The sequence below is a fragment of the Xiphophorus couchianus genome, chromosome 14 (genome assembly GCF_001444195.1).
Source record: "Xiphophorus couchianus chromosome 14, X_couchianus-1.0, whole genome shotgun sequence".
Classification (NCBI taxonomy): domain Eukaryota; kingdom Metazoa; phylum Chordata; class Actinopteri; order Cyprinodontiformes; family Poeciliidae; genus Xiphophorus; species Xiphophorus couchianus.
This window is the reverse complement of record NC_040241.1, coordinates 21670032-21697621: the sequence shown is the minus strand read 5'-3', so window position 1 is coordinate 21697621 and position 27590 is coordinate 21670032. Positions and strand designations below refer to the sequence as shown.

Below are 27590 nucleotides of genomic sequence, written 5' to 3'. Positions count from 1 at the left end.
TGTCTTCAGTCCTAATTGGATTGTTGAATTACTGATCACAAAAACATTTAAACTTCAATAATTTAATTTATGTATGTTGATATTTTGTTGCTGAGCTAATAAAATATTCAACTTTTCTTGTTTCTTTGTTTTCAGTATTTTTCAAACTTTTCTCAGTTAAATTTTTATCTTTATAGTTAAATAAATAAACAGGAAGTAGAAACATAGAATCTGATGAAAGATGTTCAATTAATGCATAAAAATAAATTAAATCAACAAATGTTACTAAATTATTTTATGTTGTTTCCTGATTTTGTTTCATGTAAACTGAAGTGAAGATCACAGAGTGAAGCATCAGGATGAAGCTGCTGATCAACTGATCAGATCAATATTTAATAATCACGTCTTAAAGCTGTTAGAAATAAACACATTTCATTAAAGAAACATTTCTAAATCTGTGTTTTCACATCAGAACTGAATAAAGACAGAAAGGAGGAGAAATACTAACTTTCACTGCTGAGCAGCTTTTAGTCAGAGCTTAGAGCGCCACCATGTGGACAAAACCACACATTGCAGCTGATCTCTGCTGAGGTAACATTTTACTTCCTGGTTGGATCTTTATAGATTTGACTGATTTTAGTGATTATTATTATTATTATTATTAATAGATTAAAACTCTGTTATTCACAACATCTGGGTCCAGATGTTCTGGTTCCTGATCAAAGCTCCAGTTTAACCAGCTGCTCTGAACCAGTTGATCTGGAGCTAAATGTTGATCATCTGACGGTTTAATGAGACGCTGCAGATAAAATAAATATGATAAAATAATGAAATTTATTCTATTAAACATGGAATTAGAGTCCTGACAGCATCTTTCTATAAAACTGATTTATTTACATTTAAACAGCAGAAACAGAAAACAAAGCAGATAAACTGATCACAGTAACAAAACCTCTCAGCTGTTCAGCTTTAATAACTGGATGGTTCTGATCCACAGAACCTTTTGGAGCTGAAAGCTGAGAAAACGACTCACTGGCAGCTTTTCAGTCATTAATTTGACACACTTTAATATCAAAGCATTTATTAAAATGTATTCAGTTCTTGTTTCCAATTCATATTATTTTACTTCAATAAATTTGTGTCCACAGAACTTTTTAAAGTTGATCCAAAACAACAGAGGGAATTAATCTGTTGCTTTTTTTAGTAAGATTCAATCAGTCATTAAATTAAAATATTTTCAATATGAAAACATTTATAAAAATCAGTCAGTTGTTTAAAAAAAAAACAGTTATTGTAAACGTTTCAATAAATTTCTGCTAAATGGAAGAAACTTTGTATAAAACTGATCTGGACTGAACTGGACAAAGTCATCAGAACTGAACCAAACGACTCCTGGAACAAAATCCTCTGGACCGATGAGACCAAAGTCCAGAAGTTTGATCTCAATAAACAGAGAAAACATGGAGGCGCCATCGTAATAGAACATGTTATAAGGTTCTCCTCACCTCTCTTCTGCTTTAGGTTGTCTGCATGATCTTATCATGATTTTGGTCAAGCTGCTCTCAGATGGGCCTCTGCTGTACCAAAGAACAGCAGGAGCTCCTTGATCCTGGAGACGATCTAAAAGTTTCTTCCCCAACATAGAATTTATCCTTTAGCATCAGAGAATCATCTCCTTTCCTTAACAACAGACAAATGGCCAGACTATCTGTGTTGGTCTCCACAGAATCTCTGGTACATCACAATCAGGGATTCACACCTATAGTCCAATCAAGTCTCTCTTCTCTGACCAGAACCTATAAAAGGAAACCAGATCCACTGTTGGTCAGAGCAGACTTGACAGATTCCTACGACTCTGTATTTCTGTTCTCACCTTGCAAGGTTTTAATAAATTACTTATTTCTTCTCATCCAGACTCTTGCTGAAGTAATTTCTTCCATGACAGCCATGTTGGAGCAGCTCAGCTACGTCAGCTCTGATTGGTTCTTGTTTTGGTTTCCCTCTGGGTTTGTCGTTGCAGGGATCTTTCTTCTTACATTTTTTACTTTTGGACTTTTGTAGTGTTGCGTAACCATAACAATGTTTTGTTTTTAGAACGGGGAAATTGTAAACGACCTTTACTTCTACAGTTCTGCTCAAAGATAATCCAACAGAAACAGAAATTTAAATTAAATATTTGTTGCTTTTTATCAGCAGCTTCCTGAGATGTTTTGGGTTTTCTGGATTCTTAGTTCTGGTTCTGATCAGATCAGCCTGGATTCTGGTTTAATTTAGTTCAGTCATTTTCTACTTTATGTTCATTCATTACTTGTGTTTAGTAGCTCATTAGCAGTTAGATTAATGTTCCTAGTTTCCTAGTTAGTGTTCTCTCTCTCCTTCCCTCTACTCTCTCTCTACAGAGGAGAAGCAAAAGCTGATGAGGTGGATTAGCAGAGCCTGATGATGTCATCCAGTGTTTCAGTGAACTATTTTCTCTGCTGTCTGATATTTGACCTGTTTGCTTGTCATGCAGCCATGATTTGGTCAAACAGCAACAGTCTTCAGTCAGAGGCTTCTTCATATTCAGTCCAACACAGACTGCTACTGGAGCTCCTTCCTGCCCACAGGATCATCATCCATATCAACCCTTTGAACGGAGAGTCAGGAAAAGTTTGACCATCAGAGCTGCTGCTGCTGCTGCTGTCAGTAACAGAGAAACATGGAGGCCGATCCTTCCTCGACCTTCTGGTTCTGGATCCAAGGTCGTTCTCTGGGTTGGAGAGACATCAGCAGCTGCTGTTGTTGTCAGTCCAAGAGAATCATGGACGCCGTTCCTTCTTCGACCTTCTGGATCCAAGGTCGTTTTCTGGACTTGAGAGACATCAGCAGCTGCTGGAAAGATAGAAGAGAGGTTTGAATATTACAGAAACCTTTAGAAGAATAAAGTTTAATGGGAAACAATTAAACATGAAACCATATAAACAACCAAGAAACATTTGGTTCTGTTTTAACCTTTATAAACCGGGTCGGTTCTGATCACAAATAAACATGAAAACGTTTAATTTTTCTCCGACTCTCTGGATGAAACCAGTTAGGACTTTTACCTCAGTCTGAGTTTCCTCAAACTAAATCAGAGGAAAAAATAATCTAAATAAATAAAAACCAAGAGAAACAGGAAGAAATTATTTCACAGAAAAACACAAAAGTTTTTTTTTTATATATCAGAAAAACTTTGCTGCATTTTTTCAGTTTCATTTCACTTTTTCAGCATTTAGACTTTATAAAGTTCAGATGTTGCAACATGAACTCACCAGTAACGTTGAGTCGACATTTTGAAGAGTTGGAACCATCTTTAGTTTTCACGTCACACAGATACAGACCAGAGTCTTCAGTCCTCAGTCTGGACACATTTAGTCTGATTCGTCCTTCTCTGAGGACGTCTTTGTCAATCTGGACTCGTCCTGAAAACTGTTCATCCTGAGATTCTGGAATCTCAACACCATCATGATGAGCATATATTGTTACCCCTGGTTTTACTGATGATCTAAAATGACAGTCAATGAACAGTTTCCCATTGGATCCCTGAGTCTTGGTGGTGGAGGTCCACTCCAGAGTGATGCTGTGGTTCTCCTCTGCCTGATAGCTGCTCTGTGTCACATTCACTACAAATGTTGCTGCTGAGGAGACAGAGAGGGAAAGAGAGGAGCAGACACACTGAGAACTGGAACATGGGAGTCTTTCAGCTCCATCTAGAGAGCTTTCTGTCACAAAGACAAGATGGAGACTGACCACAGAGACATGAGCTGAGGATGAGGAGCAGCAGGATCCTGGAGATCATCTTCATCCTGAGAGAGGAAGAGGAGGAGAGGCAGCAGAACATCAGGAACATCATCAAGTCCAAGAGTCCAGTTGTTCCTTAAAATAACTGGACTCCTGGTTAGGAAAAGAAAAACAATGTTGTAAAAGGAGTGAAATTATTCTGTTATAATTCATGAGAAGAAAACACCAGAGAGTGAAATCTGGGAATAGTTTGTTGAGTTTTTTCTAAGTTTTTCACATATTTTTCACACTTTTCAAATAAAATGTGACAATAAAATGTATTTTAAATAACAACATTGCAAACGAACCACAAAGAAAATAAAGCTGAAGCTGTGAAGAGAATCATTCCTCTATAAGGAAATCTGCTGTGCTGCATTTGTGTTTGTGTGATTCTCAGCAAATATCCAGTTGGTCGAAACACAAAGAGACAAAAAGATTTAATCCTAAAGACTAATCTCTAGGATTAAATTTAATATGAATCATTTTACTAAACTAAACTAATGAGACATCTTCATCCTGAGAGAGGAAGAGGAGAGGAGGCAGCAGAACATCAGGAACAGCTAAAATATCTGGTCTTTACTCAGAAACTTTTTTTTTTCTGTACTTAGTTTCTATTAGTTTTTCTGCACTGCTGAAAATCTATACTTTTATTTTACAACATATTAACTGTAAACATTATGATGCTGACCTGATCGGCTGTGAATGCACCGCCTGCACTGAGGTCCGCTGCTGCTCCGCTCACACGACCAGTCGGCTGGCCGAAGTAATGAACTGAACTGACAGGCGGAGACTTTATCTACTGGTCCTGCACACCTTTGTCTGGGCATTCTGTGTAATGATCTCCTATTGGCTCACGAACCAATAGGCGTTTACTACACAGAATGCCATCCAATAGGCAATCTTTACACAGAATCCCATCATTTGCATTCTCTAGTCTGCACAGAACGCAAATGATGGCATTCTGTGTAAAGAACATCTATTGGTCCAATAGGCATGTGAGGCCAACGCCACCTGCTCATGTAATACTCGTACTTGTCTGGTACGAGTGTTACCAGACAGGTATTGACTGCAGCAGCCATGTCTTTAGTAGCCTCAACAACAACAACAACAGTTTGCCTCTTTCTCAGAAACCCACATACACCCGGAAATTTAGTTCCCTGTCTTTGCCAGTCGACATCAGTGTTTAGCAGACGGTGCGTCCACATCCGATCATGTGAGCAGCATAAACCTGTTTTATTTAATTTTCGGTCATTTATTGAGACAATCTGCTACATAACAGGACAGAAACTCAAAGGACCAGGAGTTAGAATAACAACCTAGTAAATAAACACAGGAACGTCGTCAGATAAGTTAAATATGAGTGAGTGAATTCTGCAAATTACTAATCTCTGCGTGTCTTCTTTTAACACGCAGACACGCTTCTGTTAGAGGCAGACGCGCGTCCGCCTCCAACAGAAACTCTAACAGAGTCTCTGTTAGAGTCTAACTCTGTTAAAGCCCTTTAACAGAGGCAGAATCGTGCCTCAGCCTCCGATGCAGAAGCGCGATTCTGCCAATAACAGAGTCATATTTTCATTTAGTGAAGTTACTCAAAGGGTGGAGTAGCAAGACATTTTACTCAAATTAAAGTAAATAGCATGATAGAGTAAAACTACATCCAAAGGTATTTTGTCCCCAAAGATTTTTACCCATTTTTGGTGGAATATGTAAAATTTAGTGGTGACATTTTTCCACCAAATGGGTGAAAAAATGAGGCCAAACATAAACTTTGATTAATTGTTAATTAAAGTCAAGAGCATTTGTCTTCTGCCTGTTTTATGACTTGATAGGAATCAAGTTATTCAGACACTTAAACCACATTAAGCTATGAATGCTGGGGATGCAGTTCCTATAGTCCACTGGTGAAACTGGAATCCATCAGGTGTCTGTCTGTGGGAAGTCGTGACAGTAGCACCACAGGCAGCACCGATCTGTAGTGGGTTGGTGCGATCCTTATTGTTACAGAAACAGTTTATCCACCGTCATCGATAGTCATGCTAACTAGCTGAGCTTTCATATCAAGCATCTCTGTGGTGAGCCAGCTGTAATAAAGCAGAGAGTGTCATGAAGCGGTGTGGTGTGAGGTGGTGAGGCAGATGCAGCGGACCCAGGTATGATGAATATGAAGATTTAATGAGAAAACTTAATCCAAACAACGAGCAGCAGGCACATGGAAACACTGACGACACAGAAGCTAACATTGACGAGGACCCGACGAGGAACAAAGAACACAGGTGGAGTTAAATACATGGAAGGGTAATCATAGAAACGAGACACACCTGGGAACAATCAAGGGGAGGACAGGACAACGAAGAGACTTAAGGACACAGAAAACTCTAAATAAACACAGAAAAACACAGATCATGACAGTACCCCCCCCTCAAGGGCGGCTACCAAGACGCCCAAGAAAAAAAAAAACCCCAAAAAACCCAACAAGGGTGGGTGGAGGGGTGCCGGACGGTGGGCCAGAGTCCAAACCAACAAAAAACAACCCACCATCGTGGGCGGAAAAACAAGGGCCAAGAGTCCATAAACAACAAAAAACAACCCACAGGGTGGGCGGAGGCAAAGGAGGCGGGAACCACGGAGGTGGTCTGGCGGTCGTCCGCGGCGGCGGGAACCACGGAGGTGGTCCGGCGGTCGTCCGCGGCGCTGGAGGCGGGAACCACGGAGGCGGTCCGGCGGTCGTCCGCGGCGCTGGAGGCGGGAACCACGGAGGCGGTCCGGCGGCCGTCCGTGGTGCTGGAGGCGGGAACCGCAGAGGCGGTCCGGCGGCCGTCCGCGGCGCTGGAGGCGGGGACCCCGGAGGCGGGAACCACGGAGGCGGTCCGGCGGCCGTCCGTGGCGCTGGAGGCTGGAACCCCGGAGGCGGGACCCCAGGAGGCGGTCCAGCGGCCGTCCGCGGCCCTGGAGGTGGCGATGATGAGCCCCGGGGGCCGCCCACAGACGGCGACGACGAGCCCCCCGAGGCAGGGTCTCTGGTGGAGAACATGGGGTCTCGGTCGGAGCACAGGGGGTCTCGGTCGGAGCACAGGGGGTCTCGGTCTCGGGTGGAACGCAGAGGGTCAGGGTCTCGGGTGGAACGCAGAGGGTCAGGGTCTCGGGTGGAACGCAGAGGGTCAGGGTCTCGGGTGGAACGCAGAAGGTCAGGGTAGGAACGCAGGAGGTCAGGGTCTCTGGAGGAACACTGGGAGTCTCGGAAGGAACACTGGGGGTCTCGGGAGTCGGGGTCTCGGAGGGAACGTAGTGGGTCTCGGTTGGAACGCTGGGAGTCTGGGTCTCGGAAGGAACACTGGGAGTCTGGGTCTCGGAAGGAACACTGGGAGTCTGGGTCTCGGAAGGAACACTGGGAGTCTCGGAAGTAACATCGGCTGGAACGCCGGCTGATTCTGCCTCCGGTGCGCCGGCTGGAACGCCGGCTGATTCGGCCTCCGGTGCGCCGGCTGGAGGTGAGCCGCAGCGAAGCCTCGGGGCCGGCTGCGGGGGCGAGCCGCAGCGAAGCCTCGGAAGCGGCTGCGGGGACGAGCCGGGACGAAGCCTGGGAACCGGCTGCGGCGGGGGTAGCTCCGGAAAGCGACGAGGGGCCGGATCCACCGGCGGCTCACGTCGCTGTCTCCGAGCTGGTCGCGGAGGTGGCTGCTCCGGAAAATGACGAGGGGCCGGATCCACCGGCGGCTCACGTCGCTGTCTCCGAGCCGACCATGGAGGTGGCTGCTCCGGAAAATGACGAGGGGCCGGATCCACCGGCGGCTCACGTCGCTGTCTCCGAGCCGACCATGGAGGTGGCTGCTCCGGAAAGCGACGAGGGGCCGGGTCCACCGGCGGCTCACGTCGCTGACGTCCCGGACAGAGGAATCGACGGGGGCCGTATCCGGGGGGTGCCAACACCAGTCTTGTCCCCCGGAAAAGCTCCCGCTGCAAGTCGGCAAGGGCTTCAGCCAGCTCCCTGTCCTCCCTGCCAGACCTCCGCCTCGGGCCGCTCTGCCCTTTAGGAGGAAATCTCCTTAATCCAGCTGAGTCCATAATAGCTGCTTCCTCACCGTTCGGTCTGGTCGGGTCCTACTGTCATGAAGCGGTGTGGTGTGAGGTGGTGAGGCAGATGCAGCGGACCCAGGTATGATGAATATGAAGATTTAATGAGAAAACTTAATCCAAACAACGAGCAGCAGGCACATGGAAACACTGACGACACAGAAGCTAACATTGACGAGGACCCGACGAGGAACAAAGAACACAGGTGGAGTTAAATACATGGAAGGGTAATCATAGAAACGAGACACACCTGGGAACAATCAAGGGGAGGACAGGACAACGAAGAGACTTAAGGACACAGAAAACTCTAAATAAACACAGAAAAACACAGATCATGACAGTGAGAAAGTAGGAGGGTTTGTGCAGCATATACAGAAAGTGATTGTTAGCGCTATAACCTTCCTCATGGCTCTGATTGGTTGTTTCTGACAGAGCAGTGTATTTCTGCAGATCGTAGTAGGACCATAGAGCAGTGGAGCTGGATGTTTTCACAGAGTGTCTCATGTTATGCTGTCAGGACATAGTGATAGTTTTTAGAAATAAGATGCGTTTCTTTTTTTTTTAGAAAAAACATCTTATATCTCTAAGATGATTAAATAATTAAATCATAAAAGGATTTAAACCAACTGAAAAGTTTGAATAACTGAATCAAATACATTCATCAACAAATAACAAGAATCTTTGTTAGATAATTTAAAGCAAATTATTTCTGGTTCTAACAACAGTTCTTGTTTTAAGGTCCAGGGGCCTCATGTAGAAATCATGCATGCATGCAAAAAATGTGTGGCACAATATTTTACGCACAAGTCGGCATCTATAAAAAATAATCTTTGCATCAAAGTTTGCGTCAGTATTTGCACATATCTTCCCTGGCGTGGAAATATGTGGCTGCCACAAAAACTTTTTCTGTGAACAATAAGAGAAACATTTTATCCTTAAACCTTTACACAAGGAGCAGCCAATCAGGTTTGTCACTAGTCCAGGAATAAAGCAATAAACGAACATGACTCAGGACGTCCTAGTACTGCAGAGTACCTTCTGCAGTACTGGATGGTTCAGTGAACACCTCTGGGACAGGTGCTGGATCTCCTCTCTCTACAGGGTCTCATCATTGTTACCAGGTCCTTCCTAGGTAACATAAATGTGTCCAGAGAAAGAAAAGGTAGAATTTAAAATGGTTTATTACAAAAAGAAGGTTTTACAAACAACCTGTACACCTTAACCCAAATAACACTCAAATATAGAACTAACAAAGCTAAAGCAGGTCAAGTGTAACTTAATTAAATGACCAAAAATAACCAAACATGTTCATTTAAACTCAAAACAACTCAAAAGAAAAAAATAAATACTAAAGAAGTACCAAACTCCTCAAGCACAATCTTCCAGCAGAACAAAGTGGGTCAGCAGAACAAAAGACTTCAAATCTGCCCAAAACAGTCTTCAAAAAGGCTAAGAAGCAAGCAAAGTGGTCAGCTCCATAAAAGCTGCCCCACTGGAGGAATGGTTGCAGAGTCTTTTATAGGTGGGCCAATATTGATTGGTACGGTCATCATCTGCTGGTCCAATGTGGTTGCTGCTCCACAGCCAATCAGCAAAGTGTGCTCCCACATCTGAACCTGCATAAGAGAGACTAGACAGCCTCTAGAGACCGAGCCGAATCAGACCCACTGCAGCTGTATCATCTGCAAACTTTGGATCCCTGTCAGAGAAGTGGATGGCTGCACAGTCATGCGTGAACAGTGTAAACAGAACCAGACTGAGCACACAGCCCTGTGGTGTGCCTGCACTGAGAACCAGGGTGGAGAACCATTATCACCACCTGAGAATGGTTGGTGGGAAAGTCCCGGATCCAAACGCACATTGATGTTGAAAGTCCCATGTACGTCTGACATATAAAGAGAAAGGGACTCACTACAACAACTAGATAAAAAGGTCAAAGAGTGTCACATTTCACAGGTCAGGAAAAAGTTTTAATTTAGAGAAAAGGGAGCAGGAAGTAGGCTAGTTATGCTAGCTTGACTTTGACAACCTTAACATGTAGATGTCCTGAGGAATTTGGTGGATCCGGTTCTGTTAAAAACAAAGGCAACTCTGACAGTTCATCAGTAGTGCAGGTGTTTAAATTGACTAATCAACCACTGCTGTGTTCAGATAGCCACTTATTAATAATCGTAAATAAAACATCAAGCCTGAAAATGTAATACTCCATGTATGGGAATAGTTTGCACGTTTTTTGGTGTTGATTTCTGACACACTAGTGAAGCTATTGTTGGTCAGTTGCTATGACAATGGGTCTGTATCTAGCGTAGCCAATAGATGAACAAGAAAAAGAATATGAGTCTTTTTGAGTTGTTCTTCAACTGTTGGTCTGCGACATTTTTCCCTTTGCTGTGGCGCACTGCACTAATTTAATAATACCCACATTTCCCTGTTAAAGTTTTTTAACAGAGTCTTTATACTGCAGCAGCGCAGCTATGGATGGCAGGTCAAAGAATCGTCTTTCTGCCATCCAGCATTGGGCACATCTGCAAAAGTTGATAATAATATGCATCGTGTCTGTAGGCAAACTGATGCTTTTATCAATTCATTCAGTACTTTGAGGACATTCATGATTTTGATATTGCCCTAAATGAAAATGAGTTTGATACCCATGTTATAAGATGATTTTATCTTTTTCATTTGGGCTTTCTGGGCTTCCATACAAAGGTAAAATAGTACAACATGCTGGGGTTCTATTGACCCAGAAAACCTGATCAGGTTATTCATTTGTTCACGAGATATTGACAAGTTTGACTTAATAATTCCTGATTCAACTAAAGAAAGTTGAACATTGTAAATAATCTCATTAATAATATCGTAATTTTTGATAATTACATAAGCCAACTATTGATACAAATTCTGATTCTCAAGAAACAGAAAATGTTTCAGAAAACAAAACAAAACACAAAGACAGAATAAACCGTAAAAGTTTTATTTTTGCTTGGCCAAAGAATAGAAGAAAGTTTTGCATAGATGATTCTTTCTTATAACTCATTCAGTCTGATCTTATTACAGAGAGACAATCCAGCTGTTGTTTGCTTGTTGCTTCATTCCTTAGGTTGCATTAAAGAGAGAAATTATAGGAAGTAAAGAAGCAGAAATATCTTTGGGTTTTCTGAAGGTTAAAAAGGCAGGAAAACAGAAACAAAAAGCACTGACCCTCCACTGGTTCTGATTTAAATCTGGCCTCTTTGGGAACCTCACAGTTTTCAGGGTTTCTTGGCGCAGACAGAAGGCAGATTGTGATTAGACCCCAGGTCATCCCAGCACTTTACACCTAGGAACAAGAAAAGAAATCACACATCACATCATAAAAACCCTTTTGCCACAAGAAAAATAATATAAGCTCCAGCTGTAAATTCAGTAAATGTTTATGCAGGTCAACTAAAAAGTTCACATGCACAGTAAATTAGTTTTACCCATGAGTCATCTTACCAACCGATAAAACAGAGTGGGTTGATATTTTCTTATACCTGAATAGTTTATCTGTAAACAGTGCTGGTTGCCTCCATCTTTATTATTCTGTCCAGAACACCAGTGTGTGTAGTCGAAACGGCTTCCATCGCTACACAACCAAATGCTCTCCTGGAAGACAACATACAGCAGATGACACATTTTATTCAATGTTTCACAAAATACACAACAAATAAAATGTACTGGCAACAATACCTCCTGTGCATTAGTGCCTCCAATCCATGCTTGTTTGGCCCCGTGACCTGCTGCAGTTACTATAATCTGAATCTGATTGTACTCGTTCAAGTCCTGAACTGATGCAAGGTTTGTCCCCATGGACAGACAGTTTCTCTACAGACACAAAAGTTAGAAGTAGCTGAATTTCTTCAGCAAAGAACAAAAGAAATTAAGAGCACAATGTTATTGGAAATCACCTCGGCTCTTGCCCAAGTCATGCTTTTTTAAACATATTGAAAGCAGCGACTATTGATCAGAGTCCATCCAGAAGGACAAGAAAGAGATCTCTGGAGCAAGTCAGTTTGTTCTGATGGCAAACACATTGGTCAGTGGTGTCCTGTGATTCAGCTCCTTCAGGTGGAACCTTTTAAACCTGGGTAGCAGAAACTCAGTACATAATCATGTTTTTTTAAGTAGTTGTATTTTGTTATAAAAAGATCACAGCGACCACATATTAAAGAATATTAACTTAAATGAAAAAGAAAATAATTGCAATGTTTTCTTTGGGTTGCCATGTCTTCTGCCACTGTTCTCGTAGTGTGTAAATAAATAATTATATTAGTCCTCCTAAGTTAGAGTTTCTACAGCCCCGGCTGCAGACGAGTTTGACATTATTATCCCAGAAACAAGCAGGGATGAGATTATCTCTGTTTGTTTCTGGGATAATTTGACACAAAAGTGATTTTCTGTTCTAGTTCTACAAGTGTATCAAATTTCATGCCTCTAAAGTAAAGTTAATGCACAGGGTGTTTTGAAAGTTGGTAGGTGGCGCTCTTGCACCGTTTCTGTTGTGATTTTTGTGACAATCTTAAAATACGTAAATTTCCCGAAGGCTTGATGGATCCACCAAGTTTGGTGAGTTTTCCGATACAGTAACACCATATCAACTAAAGGGTTAAGACTGTTAAGGGGTAGGATGTCCTAACTTTTATCTCCAGTAGGAAATCTGGTTTTGTTATTTTTATTGAGTTAAACATGAGTAATTTTACAGAAGTAAATAAAAAAGTAGATATACATAATATCAGAACCAAACTAGGTCAAACTAAGCCTGCCCCATATTTCCGACAGATGGTTCTGTAGGTTAGAAACATTCTGTTGGTTTATTTGCTTTTCTTGTCTGAAAACTGTCTGAAAGTTGCTTTTAATCAACGTATAATAATTTGTTATGATTGAAAATAATTCAGCTTCAGAAACCGATTCTGTGGAATAAGCAGGTGGTTGATCATCTACGGCTCCTTTAAGAGAAACAGGAGGAATGATGACGTAACAAGGTGCTCTGCAACGTTACCCTGAAACAGGAAGTTAAGAATCATTTTCTTCTTCAACCCGGAACATCTGAAATGGTCCGTTTTAATTCATGTTTGCAGATTTAATGGTTTCAAATAAACTTATTTTGCATTATTCATTTGTAAGCATTTCCAGGCCCAAAACGTATGAAGAAATTTGAATAAAGCTGTTAGTGTACAGTCTATTACCCTTTTAATGAGATGTACCCTGAACAACTGAGCTAAAAACAAACTGCTGTTAAAGGGAGGCGTATAAAATAAACAAATAAAAAACAATTGCTTCCCTTTAATGGATGCTTTGTTTAAACACTATTTAATCCAGTGCTTTCTGTGTTTTGTTTGATACATATCTAACATCAAATATGGCAACCTTATTAACCAGAAATAAATTTAAACTACCCTAGCAGAATTAAATGATTTTAATAATATTTGCCGGATTTTACTAAAACATAGTTTGCACTAAGGTCACGTAGAATCAAACTATTCGGGATAAGTCGGGAAAGGGTAAAAAAATAAGAAATTATACACAAAACCTGATGTTTACATACATTAAATAAGACACTTTCCAGATCTTTTGCGTTAAATCAGGCTAAATTGGCCCCGTTTTAAGTTTGTGGGAAAAAACTACCAAATAATTAGATAATTTTTTTTAACCATATTCTATAAGTTTACATATACTTCTACATGCTTAGCTTGGTTTTATTTAGAAGTAAATTGTGTTTTTGTCAAGGTTCATAGTTTTTATGAGCAGTTTAAATGAAATTTTCTTGCAGGAGTCTTGTCTTAAACATGATAGGAATATTTGTGGTCAATTGAAGTTTCAATTTGTCACAATCTGTTGAACGTAAATAACTTTTTCAAGGTTAGATGCTGAAATTAAAGATCAACAGTTACGTTGATTTTTTATTTTGTTCAATTGTATTCGATATGTCACATTAAATATATCATATTAAATGTTGATTAAGTATTTTTTCTTCATTATCATTTGTCAATGTATCACTTTCAGTTTTTTTTTGAAGATTTTGATTTTGCGTTAAAGGGTTATAATGTTTATAGCGTAAATTTTTTTTTTAAGATGGTAAAAATAATGTCTGTGTTTTTTATGTGGGTTTTGTTTGCGATTTAAACAAAATGTAAAAGTAATTCAAAACGAGACTAAAGAGCAACGTAAATCGTCCAAAGAAGGTCAAACATACAGGGAAATAAGCCTCCATGTTTTAAGTTGGTTTGACGTCGACGTGAATGACGTCATCAACGTTATAAAAAAAGAAAAGCCGCTCACGTACGTTGCAGTTGGTCAGTTGAAGTCGGAGGACGAGAAGAGGACTTTTTATTGCTCGAGAACTGTAAGTACTTTGGCTTTCGGCATCTTTGGGGTTTTTTTAAAATTAGGTTTTATCATTTATAACGAGACTTAAATACGTTTTTGGTTTAATTTCACCGTAAAAAGTTAAACCTCCGCGAAAGCTGACCGTAATGTGCAGAGGTGGGGACTCGAGTCACATGACTTGGACTCGAGTCAGACTCGAGTCGTTAAAATCACGACTTGAGACTTGACTTGAAAAAATGCTCAAAGACTCGGACTTGACTTTGACTTTCATGCCATTGACTTGGGACTTGACTCGACTTGAAGCTGTTTACTTGAAAAGACTTGATATTTTTTACTCAAAGTCTTAAAATTTAAAACACGTTATTTATAAAGTGGCGTCATTAATTAATGTCACTCATTCCGTATCAATATGCGCAGACCGTCACTATGGTTTCCTCTCTCCTTATGTATGTATGTGTACGTAGCTGCAGCACAACCAATCAAATTAACAGGATTTGGACGTTTAAAAAAACGCGGCTAAGCTGCAGAGCTCAGGGAACGAAATACGAAATAACCGCTGGAATATGCTTCCGCGAGTAATTTCTTTTGACTACGTAGGTTATGAACTTTCGACTAAAAAACGAACTGCAACTTGTAAAACATGCAAGAAGAGAATATCGGATGGAGATGCCACGACGTCCAACTTTGTCCGGCATTTGAAGCTTCACAAAGATCGGTAGGTGGCGCTTTTCTTTTGCTGTAAGATAGCTGACTTTAGCTAACTTCGTGTTAGCATGTGTACTCCGGGTTAAATTGGTGATTATTTACCATAAATCCGGTCCGTCAAATGCCTCCACAAATAATGTGCACCGTGTTAGCTCAGGAAGCCGGTGGATAGTGAGCGGGGCTCCGGAACAGAAAGCAGATTCTGGACCTGAACACAGGGAACAGAGTCTCTCTGTCCCATCATGATGATGAGCCGGGTCTAGTATCATCTAAGGATGGTTGGTGTATTTGAAGACATCTACGTTGGGAAATTATATTGACAATATATTGTTTTGACAGGTCAGAGAAAAGAGGAAAAAACTGCTGTTATGGTTCTTTGTATTGTGCTGTGGAAATGTCAGCATTTTCCTCTTTTTTTATTGAATATCAAGTTTAACAGAACTGGGCAATAAAGTGGTCCAATTTAAAAATGTTTTTTATACTTTGTGTTCAGCTACACATGTTCTATCATTTGAGATAAATACATATTTTAAAACAAACAAATGGTCTATTATTTGAATTTTATGTATAATTGCAAATTATAAAAAAAAAATAAAAAATAAAAACGACTCGAAATGACTTGAAATTAAAGGTTCCTGACTTGAGACTTGACTCGACTTTTGCCAGTCTTTACTTGAGACTTGACTCGGACTTGAGGACAAAGACTTGAGACTTACTTGAGACTTGCAACACAGTGACTTGGTCACACCTCTGGTAATGTGACCGCTAAACTAGTAGAACTACGATGTTTTTTTCCTTTTTACTGAATAAGTAATACATATGTCGAGATCATTTCGTTTTTTAACTTGTCTAATTTTGTCTTGTCACAGTTCAGGTTTTATTGAGTGTCGTCATTCAAACAGCTGTTTGAAGAAACTCATCAACATGAATTCAGTGAACTTCCTTAAAGAGTTTAGAAAATTCACACATTAAAGGAAGGTTTAGTTGATGGTGGAACAAAGTTTTAGCAGCAATATTAGTACAATTCTTCATGTTTCTGTTCAAGTTTGTTTCGCTCTTTTCTTATTACTTAACATATCTTTATATTAATAACAACGCTATAAACTCTGTAGAGGTTTTGACTAAAAGCTGAATTGGTCGCCATGTGTTGATTTTCGTAATACGGGCCTATTTTACGTGACTGCGCTGCTTTTTTCATGAAGATTTCGGTGCAAAGGTCATTTCAGCTTTTAATTATTAAATATTTACTATGTATATATGCATATTTTCTTCTCTATGCGTCATGTTTGCAGTGAAACGTCCGTTTCTGTGTAATAGCGATTATTACAGAAACGCCCAGTTAACAAAGATGTTTAGTTTCTGTTTGATCAAACAAGTTTTTGACACTTTTATACTAATTACCAGCTTCTCGTTTGTTTTCTGCATGAGTTTTTAAACTAAAACTAAACTTTAAGCTAAACTAATTAAGCGTCTGCAGATCTGATCAGTCTAGTGAAACATTTTATAATCCTCCATTTTGTTCTTCATCTGGACGCCATATTGAAATGACTACACCTCTATAATTATCATGTGATCAGAGTGAATAGTAACTTGTTACATTAACTTGAGTAACTTTTTAGAACAAATGTACTTTTAGGAGTTTTTATTACTTCGCCATCATTTTTACTTGAGTAATTTTATTCTGAAATGTTTCTAACTTGAGTAAAATCTCTGGATTTTCTACCCACTGAATGAAAACCAAACATGTTTTAACCAAGAATTCAAACACAGACACACACCTGCAGTTTTTGTTAAAGTTTCATAAGTTTTTTATGGAAAGGAACTGATTTGGAATATATATATATATATATATATATATATATATATATATATATATATATATTACCTAATTATGTTATTTTATTGTTACTTATATAAATTATTGTCATTTTTGTCCTTAAAATACCAAAAGTTCCACAAAACTTTATATTTTGGTCTGTCTGACGATGTAATTTTAAAATATTAAATGATTGATAATTTGATCAGTTTCTCAGTACTTGAGTTGAGTTTTTACCAAATACTATTTTACTTTTTCTTGAGTAAAAATATGTCGAAGTAGTGCTACTGCTACTTGAGTACAATTTTTGGTTCTCTGCATGTGATGACTTGGAGAAATAATGTCTATAATTAATGTGTTTTATTATTTCTAACAGAGCATCAATGCTGAACTGGACCACCTCCTCTCTCCTGCTGGTTCTGATTCTGTGTTCTGCTGCTCTGGGTGAGAATCTGATTTTATCTGAAAATATGACTGAATGTTTTAAACTGAACTTTAACTCAGAGCATGAAGGACGTCTCAGGTTTCCTTAGGAATAATTACACTCTAAGTTAGCAGATCTGATATCACTGGATCTATTTCCTGTCAGTTTTTTGATCAGAACTTTTCATCTGAGCCGTGAAATAAACTTTTACCTGAAGCTTCATGAGAAAATGTTTTAAATCGTCCATCAGCGTCTGAAACATCAAATCCTGGATATTTAAGGTTTAATTTTAAGATGAACCCAAACCCAGCTAAACATGCAGGACAACCGTCCACTGGGGACAGGAACTGGACACATCACTGCTGCTCATCCTGCTGCAGGCAGAGAATTAAACTTCCTCTGGTTGATTTAATCTTCAAATAACTAATTCCACTTTTCAGACAAAAAAAAAAACTTTTAGGAGTTTTACTGCACTGTAGTTTTTACTTGAGTAATATTATTATGAACTATTGCTGCTCTTGAGTAAAACCTCTGGATACTCTAGCAAATAAAAACAACTTTAATGAATAAAGAAGTAAAAAGTTATTATAATTATTTGAGACACGTCCTTTTTAAACTAATTAGTCAACAGCCAATCAGAAGGCATCGTGTAATAAACTTAACTTGCAATTCCATATTTTAATCTTCTTCAAATAGCAGAATAAGAACTAAAGCAACAACAGTAATTTTTTTATATGAAGTTTCAATTATCTATATGTTTCCTAAAGGAAGTAAAAAGCCTCAGCAGCCCAACCCCTCCCAGTGTGAGGCACGGTGGTGGAGGTGTGATGATGCGTCAGATTAACAGAACTACTTCATCACAGACCTGAAGTTGGCCCCCCACCTTCTTCAAATCAGAAAAAATTGGTGTCAAACGTTTGTGCTGGTTTGTGCAGCAACATTTTTAGTTTGTGCTGCTATCATTTTAAAGATATAAAGAAATGTTTCTACAGGTCATCAAAGGTCAATGAATATCAGTTTTTGCTGCACAAACGTAGCCGAGTTGATTGACACCAATTTTGTTTGATTTTATGAAGGTGGGGAGGCTGGTTGACCTTTGATGACCTCTAGAAACATTTCTTTATATCTTTAAAATGATAGCAGCACAAATGAAAATTTTTGCTGCACAAACTTTTGACACCAATTTTGTCTGATTTGAAGACGGTTTGGGTACCAACTTCACTCAGGTCAGCCACCGCAGTACTCAGAACAACTGGGGCCTCATATATAAATAAACCATATGTAAGCACAAGTCAGCATGTATAAAAAGGAAGGTGGCGTGAAAGTTTGCATAAATATTTTCCTATTTGGAATATTGTCTTTAAAATTTATTACTTTTATTTTTTGTGAAGTGGCCTTATGTACCTTGACAGCAACTATTAAATAAAATATATAATTATCAGTATTATAAATGCTTATATTGCTACAAGCAAGGACTGTTGTCACGGTTACTGGGACACATGGTGACAGCCTTCTGGGCATTTATACTAATCTACATATGTATTTATGGGTGGCAACAGGGCGGAGCAGTAGCTGCGCTCTATTTTCCGCAAATTGGGATTTATAAACGAAAGGTCCGCAGGAATGTGCGTCCATATGGCTTTATACACCAGAATTATTTTCTGCGCTGCACTTTTCTAAATTTGTCCTCAAATGTTTTGTGAAAACTGAGCACTTTTATACATGAGGCCCCTGGAGAGGAGACAGAAAGGGAGGCCCCGTCTCTCACGTCATCAATGAAGAGAGTTAGGAATTGCCTTCATGTAAACCGTTACTCAGTTACTCTGCTGACCCTGCTGACCCTGCTGGCTCCCAGAGGAGGAATGCATCGACAAGAAGACAAAAAGAAAGACCAGCAAATGTTTTAGAGGAGAGAGATGATCTGTGCTGTGATTGATAAAATCCTGTAATAGAACAGCTACTGATCTTTATTTGTTTATGCCATGAGATAAGTATGATCTAAATGAAGTCAGGCTGAGTTGTTATGAGTCCAGTTGTTCCTTGTATTGTTAGTGATGATGTTCCTGATGTTCTGCTGCCTCTCCTCCTCTTCCTCTCTCAGGATGAAGATGATCTCCAGGATCCTGCTGCTCCTCATCCTCAGCTCATGTCTCTGTGGTCAGTCTCCATCTTGTCTTTGTGACAGAAAGCTCTCTAGATGGAGCTGAAAGACTCCCATGTTCCAGTTCTCAGTGTGTCTGCTCCTCTCTTTCCCTCTCTGTCTCCTCAGCAGCAACATTTGTAGTGAATGTGACACAGAGCAGCTATCAGGCAGAGGAGAACCACAGCATCACTCTGGAGTGGACCTTCACCACCAAGACTCAGGGATCCTGGAGGGAACTGTTCATCATCTGCAGCTTGCTGGCTCCTCATAAAGAACTAGTTCTATATCACATCCACGAAGGTGTTGAGATTCCAGATTCTCAGGATAAACAGTTTTCAGGACGAGTCCAGATTGACAAAGACGTCCTCAGAGAAGGACGAATCAGACTCCATGTGTCCAGACTGAGGACTGAAGACTCTGGTCTGTATCTGTGTGACGTGAAAACTGAACATGGATCCAGTAATGCTGAATGTCGACTCAACGTTACTGGTGAGTCATTTGGTCAGTTTTTTTTTCCTTTCTTTTAACTTTTTAGGTCTTTGTTGAGCATAAATAGAAACAGTTTTTTAGTGAAATGCTTTAGCCTCTCTTTATTAAAGCTTATGTTTGATCACATCTCTAAGCACTAGAGGTCAGTAAGTTGACCTCACCATAGAGTTGTGATTCTAGATCAAATTCACCTGGGAAGTCAGCTGATCTAATAGATGAAAACTGTGATTCTATCACAATACTGCTGAAGACAAAAGTTCAACATCTTAATTTTATTTCATTATTAAAGTGAAACTGTGAAGTTAAAAAATTAAATTGGTTCAAGGAATAAATCTGTAAGCAAATAAAACTCTCAGCCAAACAACCAACCAGAGTCAGGAGAAGGCTCTTAGTGCTGACAATCACCATCTTGTACGTGCTGCTCACACCTTTTCCCTGCTCTTGGCTACAGCTCCTCCTCCACAGTGAAGCGCTGTGAGTGCATAAATTTTAGAAATGTAAATGAAGGACGACAACCACAGCTTCTCAGGGCCATGATCTCCACGGTCCGAGTCTCCTGACTCTCACAGGGTTTGGTACTCGCAGCAACGGTACATTTTAGTTTATGGGGTGTTTTTCCTAAAGCAGTGATCAAGAAAGCAGTCATTCATACACAGAGGTGTGTTTTGTTCAGGGCTGATCCAAGGTGATATGGGGTCCTAAACTCAACATGAGTTATGTGGTACAACACAAATCTTAACATTTCAAATGAAGATTTAAAGGAAATAGCAAGTTTACTTTGTAAAAGTGCACAAAATAATCTTTACATTTACAGAGGTAAATAAAAAATGAGTAGATATACATTTGTAAACAAATAAAAAAACATTTATTTTGAAAAACCTCTATTAATGGTATGAATGTTAGCTGAACAACTAACAGGACGTCACCAGGATTTTTAGTGCTGATTTTTTAAAATCTTTGTTTATTCTTCCAGGTCAAGAGAAGGTGGTTGGTGGTCATGACTTGATACATGCAAAGGTGGGAGACGACGTTATTCTGCCATGTCATCTGGAGCCTCCATTTGACGTGAAGAGTCTAATAATCGAATGGAGATTCCAGGGTCAAATAATACATTTGCATCACAGTGGAGCTAAAGATGATGTAATTTCAGACCCAAAGTACCAGGGCAGAACCTCTATGTTCCATGATGAGTTTAAAAAAGGAAACATTTCCCTCAGATTGATCAAAGTAACCAAGGAGGATGAAGGGAATTATACTTGTTTTGTTCCCAAACTGCAAAGTCCAGTCAGGAAGGTGAAAGTTACTCTAAAACTTGGTGAGTTATATAAAATTAAGATAATTTGAGACAAACCAGATAAATATATTGATGTCTATAACATTTAATGTAATTCCTCAACATATGAAAATGGAGCCCAAGGCAACTTGACTGATACTGGAGGTAAATATGTTTAACTAGATAACCAGTGGTTACTGGAACTCTGACTTAGTTTTAGATTTTCTTTGTTACCTGCAGTGATTTTGGCTCTTTGGGTTGAATATTTGTCTTCCAGCTTTTCCTATTGTCACATGTTGATGTGCAGTTGGGCAAAGCAGATAACTGCTAAATACCTTTTGATCTGCATATTGGTGTATAACTGTGTGTGTGTGTGTGTGTACGTGTGTGGGTGTGTGTGGTGCAGTAAATGTTGACCCCTGAATGATGAGGTGACTGTTGGTTCACAACTTTTATCTCATTAATAAAACAAAAATATTCAAAATTGAATTCAAAATATTCAAAAGCAGAATTTTAAAAACCTGTTTTTTTGTTACAGGACCTGATCCTGGAGTTATTGGTGGTGTTGTTGTTGGTGTTGTTATTGGAGCACTCATCATCCTCGCCTTCATCACATACTGTGTTGTACGTCACCTCATCATAATCTATGTTGTACGTCGCCACAGAGGTAAACAAAGTAAGTCAGTCATTGTCTTTGTAAGTCTTGCAGGATTTTGGTGAATTAATGATTCTCTCCATAAATGCATATTTCCAATTGATAGAAAATATAGTTTTTAATAGTTTGCAAAAACTGATCTGAAACTGAAGAGAAGTAAAACTCAGAAACATGGAGCTGTCTGGATAAACATGTGTAAGAAAAGTTATGCAGTTTTCACATATTTATCAATATCTGTTGGTGTTTGTCTGAAAAGAAAAGAAAATCAAGAAACCAAATTATTATGAGTAACTTTTTTCTCTTTTAGGTCTTTGTTGTTTATTGTAGCCTTTCTGCCTGCCCAGGTTGATGAAACATTTTTACCAGACAAAAACTGTTAAGGAGAATTAAATATTGTCACTCATTTATATTGTTAAGCTAAATATTCACTGTTGTCTAATTTCTGTTGTGTACAGTTTTTCCATGCTGGAACAACAAGTCTCAAAATGAACAAGGGAGAAATGATGGAGGTATGGAAATGGAACAATTTATAATAATTAACTTATATTAATTCTTTACTTTTTTATTTTCCTGCTCATTGATAAACTAAGCAGGACTGCAGTCACTGAACATCACAGCTGAGCATCAAACCAGGAAACTGAACTTCCTTGTTGGTGACTGAATCTGACTGACTAGATAATTTGATGTAGCAGCAATGAACTGGTGACCTGACTGGTTTACTCCTGGCTCACCAGCTTTCCCACTGACCTGAACAGTGATATGCAGGTTTAGACCAGAGGTGACCAACCTGTGGCCCCTGATCTGGACAACACTAAAGAAAAACAGCCAAGAATCAAGAAAACAAAATCCAACAACATTCATTCATAAAATGCTATAAATAAAACTATTAAAAATTGCAAACACATAACTCAGATTCTCTCTTCTTTGTTGTGTTTTCTTCAACAGAGAAGCTTATAGCCAATTAAAACATGTTTAAGATTATAATTATATCAGACCAATTAAAAAAAGAAACTAGAGCTTAATGAAAGACATCTCTTCTACCTTAATGAAAGTTATATTTAAAAGGTTCTTTTAATCTGACAAGCCTCATCTGAATATTCATTACATATTCAATTTAATATGACTATGTTTACATTTTTATTTTAATATGCTTTGGTTTCTGGATTGTCTTATTTTTGTCAACAAGCGTCTGGAAACAAATGAAAGACAAATAATTTTAGAAAAAGTCAAAACTTTACTGCTTTACTTTATTTTTTGCTGATTGATGATAATTTTCTTTTGAAAAACTAAAAATGACAGAATTCAGTTTTTATCCAAGCCATCTTAATAATAATGTTACTTTGGGATATCAAACAATCAGAAGAAGATGATTTTATTGAAAAAAATTTGTTTTGTGTTTCATAGATCGCAGAGGAAATGGCAAACCAAGGAGATGGAGCTGAAGAAAGACCTTTACAGGACCTGGGAAAATCAAACCAAAGTGTCTGAATTCATCATCCTGACCTGAAATCTCCTTCATATCACTTGTTGGTATGAAAACTGTTACATGTATAGAACTGTGAATAATAATGAAAAAAACTGTCTGACTTAAACCCAAAAGCATATCCTTCATATTAGATCAAAGATTTAATAATCTATTCTTGAGATAAAAAAAGGATGAAGAATCATGTAAGTTAAAAAAGAACATTTTATGTCTGTAACTGTTTCTGTAGTTTAGAGTCTCTTACTCAGCTTTTGAAAACTGATTTTTCTTGAAAAGTATTTTTTAATATCTTCAAAAGTTGACAGACTTGATCCCCAGCTTGTTCCTACAAAAGGTTTTTAATTTAATTTCTGTCAGTGAATCTTATTTTTAATGCTCACACTCTTGTTATGGTCAAAGCCTCGTTACCTCTTAAATGAGAAGGATCAAACCACTCACCCAAATTGTTCTGAAGGCCATGTTGTAGTTCCTAGCTTCGTCACCAGGTTGCGCGGCCGTCTGTGAGTAGTAGTTCTTTTTCAAACCAAAACATTGTTTGAGAAGCCGTGCAGGTCAGCGGACGTGATGTTTGAAGGTGGTTTTGTTATTTTGTTCGAGTGTGCGTCCATATGAATGGTAGGTTGCAGTGTAACAGACGTATAACAGCGTTATAACACAAATTATTTACCTTATCCCTGCATTTTATGACATAGTCGTCAATTTTTAAAGTAAAATTTTGGAATTTATTTATTTACTTTGAATGAAAGTCTTGAAAAAACATCTGAGATGTTGATGCTTTCCAACATTCATCATCCAACACTAAATACAAACATAACAATCTTTCTACTAAACCGACAGCAGAAACTCACATCATATAAATATGTGACTGTTTCTAGCCTGAAAACAAAAAATAGAGAAGATGAAAGATTGTCAAATTCATTTATTTCTTTTAGGACTGTAGAAAAGAACTTTGAAATTCCTATCATGATATTAAGCATCAGGATTATTTTATTTGCTTTATCCTCAGATTAAAAAAATGGCTTTAATGCAAAGAAAAAAACTGTTAACACTTTATTAGACATGGTGTGCATAAGACTGACATGACTCTATCATAAACATGAAATAACACCTGAAGGAGTCTTCATGAATGTCTATGACTGTTGTCATGAAGTGTCATTAGGTAAATAATGACACTTTTAATATAAAGTTGCTTTAAAAGTGTCAGCTTTGCATTATTTTGTAAATAATGACACTTTAATACAAAGTTGTCATTTTAATAGACTTTTAATGCAACTTTTAGAGCAACTTTGCATTAAAAGTGTCATTATTTACAGCAGTGGTTCCCAAAGAATTTCTGGACCCTCTATGGCAGGGTCACCAACATGGGGCCCGCGGGCCCCCGGTCGCCCGAGGGGACCTTGTCAGTTGCAAGTTCTTAAAATAGCCATTGTCATTAGGGAGCCCTGCCAAATAAATTATTTTATTTAATGTATTTACATTGAATTAAAAACATTTGTTTATATTTTGATTTTTAAAAAAAGTAAATTACAAAAAATGTTTAAAATAAATTGCTTTATGCATAAAACTCTTCTCTATGGTTAAAGTTCAGAACTGCGCAGACGCCTGCAGGATTTTATCGGAGGGCAGCAGCGCCTGCAGCTGATTGGCTGCAGCAGCTCTGCCTACCTTACGATTTTCCTTGAAGTAAAAAAAGAAAAGAATCTTTTCTGAATTTTTTATTATCGAACCGTCTTTACAATTAACAAAATTGTGGAGAAAAAAAGGATCTTATGTGTCAAAACATCTTGTACGTAGCACAGGTCTGAGTCTGTGGGGGTCAAAGGGCACGCAAAGCTTAAATCTTATTGGTCAGTTTACTTTTGTTTATCTGGTGGCTTGGCGCTTTTTCTGATAAAAATGAATGACAGGAGTTTGAACCTCCCGTAGTTCTACGAGCGGTTTGGATGTCGCTGGAGCTTTTTACAGTGTTGGTTCTGGTGGGTCTGAGCTTCTTTGATGTTTACCGAACTGGAGAGCTGATGAGCCACCCGTTAGCTGACATCTGCCGCTCTTCCTGAGCATCGCGCTAAGACTGTGGCTTAAACAATTTAATCTAGTCGAAACGTTTCCCAAAAGAGTAAAAATTAAGCAAACATTGTTGCTTCACCTTCTCCTCCTTTGGACGTCTGACACCACCTGAACCTGGGAATCAACATCCTCCTCTTTCCGTGGATCTCACGGCTTCGCTTCCATGTTTTTATGATTTAGCATCGTTTGTGTAAAAAAAAAAAAAAAATTGTGCGCTGCTTTAGTGGTTTAGGTTTGTGCGGCTTTTGTGCGACGCGCTCATGATGAGCGTTGGAGAGCTGGTTGTGCTCTTGCAGGTCAGGTGCAGTGATAGTTTTGTACCTTCCGATCTGTCGGACTTTTTTTTTTCGACATCTGCTGGTGTCAGCCAGCTGGTGACCCGTCAGCTTTTAAGTTTGTGAAACCACAAAAAAAGCTAATAAACCGGCGAACCGTCAGAACCCACACTGTTAAAAAGCTCAGGCAGAATCTTAGAACTACAGGAGGTTAAAATTTCACTGTGTGTGTCCAAAGGTTTGGACACACCTTCTCATTGAATTCAATGAGAAGGTGTGTCCAAACTTTTGGTCTGTACTGTATATATATATATATATATATATATATATATATAAGAAAAATGATTGGTATTTTTCTTTTTTTGTTTTTAATGCTTTCTAAAACACTAGAAAGCATTGTCTGTTGTATTAATAAATGTTTTTGCATGTTGTAAAATATGAGCTGAGAAATTTTGATTCTTGAAAATAAAAACCCTTTAAAAATATTGTTGCATTTCTTTCAAATATATTATTCAAACCTAATTCAGTATATTCTCACAGATCTGAAATGCTTTGCCTGTACAAATGTAACCACAGAGTTTAAGATGAAGCAGGAAGCAGAGCGGCCATTTTGTCAAAGCCAGCCTGCAGCCAGATCCAAACGAAAAACAAACCAAAACACTGAAGCTACATGTACTTGTGTTGATCTATCTGTGAATCTATTTTAATTTTCCTTGCACTAGTTTTGTGCCACTGTAGGCCCGTTTCAGAACACAAAAACACCAATGATACTCTGACCCAAGATAATGGACGGTACTGGTTCTGTTAGATCTTTGTGACTGTCCAGTACAGACTTGTGTACTGGTTTTGATCCAGTAGATCACAACAATCTCTTTATGCTTTGTGCTGTAGGGATCGAGCAAACAGCACCAGGCAAGTTTAATTTATATTTATATTTGAAAAATTGCAGTTTGAATAAATTATTTCCTCACAAACCACAGCTAGACATGGAGTACCACAGAGGTCACTGCTTGGACCAGTTTGTTTGGCCCCAAGGAGACACTGATCAGTCCTAATAATTCCTAATAAATCAGGAACCTGGGGAATCTATTTAGCAGGGAGCTTACTTTTATTCCACAAATCAAATATATATTCAAAACTGGATTTGCCTCTGCTTGGGCTGCCACCTTATCGTGGTGGAGGGGTTTGAGTGCCCCGATGATCCAAGGAGCTTTGCTGTCTGGGGCTTTATGCACCTGGTAGGGTCACCCAAGGCAAAAATGTCCTAGGTGAGGGACCAGACAAAGCGCAGCCCAAAGACCCCAATGACGAAAGAAAACATTGGGCTTCGTGTTCCCTCACCCAGACGTGGGTCACCAGGGCCCCACTCTGGAGATAGGCCTGGAGGGGGGGCACAATGGTGAGCGCCTGGTGGCCAGGCTTTTTCCCATGGAGCCCTGCTGGGCTCAGCTTAAAGAGGAAACATGCCCCCCCCCCTCTCATGGGCCCACCACCCGTGAGAGGGGCCAAAGGGGTTGGGTGCATTGTGTGATAGGTGGCGGCCGAGGGAGGGGACCCTGGCGGTCCGATCCTCGGTTGCAGAAGCTGGCTCTTGGGACGTGGAATGCCACCTCTCTGGTGGGGAAGGAGTCGGAGCTAGTGTGTGAGGTCGAGAGGTTCCAGCTAGAAATAGTCGGTCTCGACGCATGGCTCTGGTTCTGGAACCAATCTCCTTGAGAGGGGCTGGACATACTTCCACTCTGGAGTTGCCCAACGTGAGAGGCGTCAGGCAGGAGTGGGCATACTTGTTGCCCCCCATCTCAGCGCCAGTATGTTGGGGTTTACCCCGGTGAACGAGAGGGTAGCCTCCCCCCGCCCTCCGGGTGGGGTGACGGGTCCTGACTGTCGTTTGCGCTTACGGTCCGAATGACAGTTCAGCTTACCCACCCTTCTTGGAGTCCTTAGAGGGGGTACTGGAGAGTGCCCCTCCTGGGGACTCCCTTGTTCTGCTGGGGGACTTCAACGCTCACGTGGGCAATGACAGTGAGACCTGGAGGGGCGTGGTTGGGAATAACGCCCCCCCAATCT

At 39.6% G+C, this 27590-nt stretch overlaps 3 protein-coding genes across 31 annotated transcripts in view; 2 read left to right on the top strand and 1 right to left on the bottom strand.

Annotated features, from left to right (window-relative positions):
* Window positions 1-27590, top strand: part of LOC114156864 (gastrula zinc finger protein XlCGF57.1-like) — a 205320-nt gene that overhangs the window by 41245 nt on the left and 136485 nt on the right. The gene's annotated exons all lie outside the window — the stretch shown is intronic.
* On the bottom strand, window positions 1761-22555 carry LOC114156980 (uncharacterized). Of its 11 annotated transcripts, XR_003598047.1 has the most exons (9): window positions 22541-22551; window positions 18666-18669; window positions 11557-11884; window positions 11361-11472; window positions 11047-11164; window positions 8884-8976; window positions 3748-3803; window positions 3270-3632; window positions 1761-2850 (listed from the first exon to the last, which is right to left on the bottom strand). XR_003598047.1 is itself a non-coding variant. In XM_028037653.1 (8 exons), the coding sequence occupies exons 6-8, from the start codon at window positions 3800-3802 to the stop codon at window positions 2600-2602; spliced, it is 672 nt and encodes a 223-aa protein (XP_027893454.1). In that variant the 5' UTR covers window position 3803; window positions 11047-11164; window positions 11361-11472; window positions 11557-11691; window positions 18666-18669; window positions 22541-22555; the 3' UTR covers window positions 1761-2599. The 11 variants fall into 11 exon arrangements, 9 of the variants coding, with proteins under 9 accessions (XP_027893454.1, XP_027893453.1, XP_027893456.1 ...); XR_003598046.1 differs by lacking the exon at window positions 8884-8976; XM_028037653.1 differs by lacking the exon at window positions 8884-8976 and having other exon boundaries at window positions 3270-3635; window positions 11557-11691; window positions 22541-22555.
* LOC114156949 (polymeric immunoglobulin receptor-like) lies at window positions 12819-24001 on the top strand. 8 transcript variants are annotated; one of them, XM_028037584.1, is made up of 9 exons: window positions 12819-12920; window positions 17091-17158; window positions 19240-19295; window positions 19411-19770; window positions 20744-21085; window positions 21170-21208; window positions 21582-21719; window positions 22155-22207; window positions 23103-24001. In XM_028037584.1, exons 1-9 carry the CDS (start codon window positions 12918-12920, stop codon window positions 23184-23186), a joined length of 1143 nt encoding a protein of 380 aa, XP_027893385.1. In that variant the 5' UTR covers window positions 12819-12917; the 3' UTR covers window positions 23187-24001. The 8 variants fall into 8 exon arrangements, with proteins under 8 accessions (XP_027893385.1, XP_027893387.1, XP_027893386.1 ...); XM_028037586.1 differs by lacking the exon at window positions 23103-24001 and adding an exon at window positions 22292-22439 and having other exon boundaries at window positions 12821-12920; window positions 19408-19770; XM_028037583.1 differs by having other exon boundaries at window positions 12822-12920; window positions 19408-19770.

What these genes read in the sequence shown, in the direction of transcription:
- LOC114156949 (XM_028037583.1), top strand. An exon ending in TCTGTGTTCTGCTGCTCTGG is followed by an intron (nt 17,159 to 19,239) that starts GTGAGAATCTGA and finishes TTCCTCTCTCAG; the next exon opens with GATGAAGATGATCTCCAGGA. An exon ending in TCGCCACAGAGGTAAACAAA is followed by an intron (nt 21,720 to 22,154) that starts GTAAGTCAGTCA and finishes GTTGTGTACAGT; the next exon opens with TTTTCCATGCTGGAACAACA.
- LOC114156980 (XM_028037648.1), bottom strand. Translation starts at nt 3,850, where the DNA reads ATGATGTTCCTGATGTTCTGCTGCCTCTCCTCCTCTTCCTCTCTCAGG. An exon ending in CCTCAGCTCATGTCTCTGTG is followed by an intron (nt 3,636 to 3,747) that starts GTCAGTCTCCAT and finishes CTGTCTCCTCAG; the next exon opens with CAGCAACATTTGTAGTGAAT. An exon ending in ATGTCGACTCAACGTTACTG is followed by an intron (nt 2,851 to 3,269) that starts GTGAGTTCATGT and finishes CTATCTTTCCAG; the next exon opens with CAGCTGCTGATGTCTCTCAA.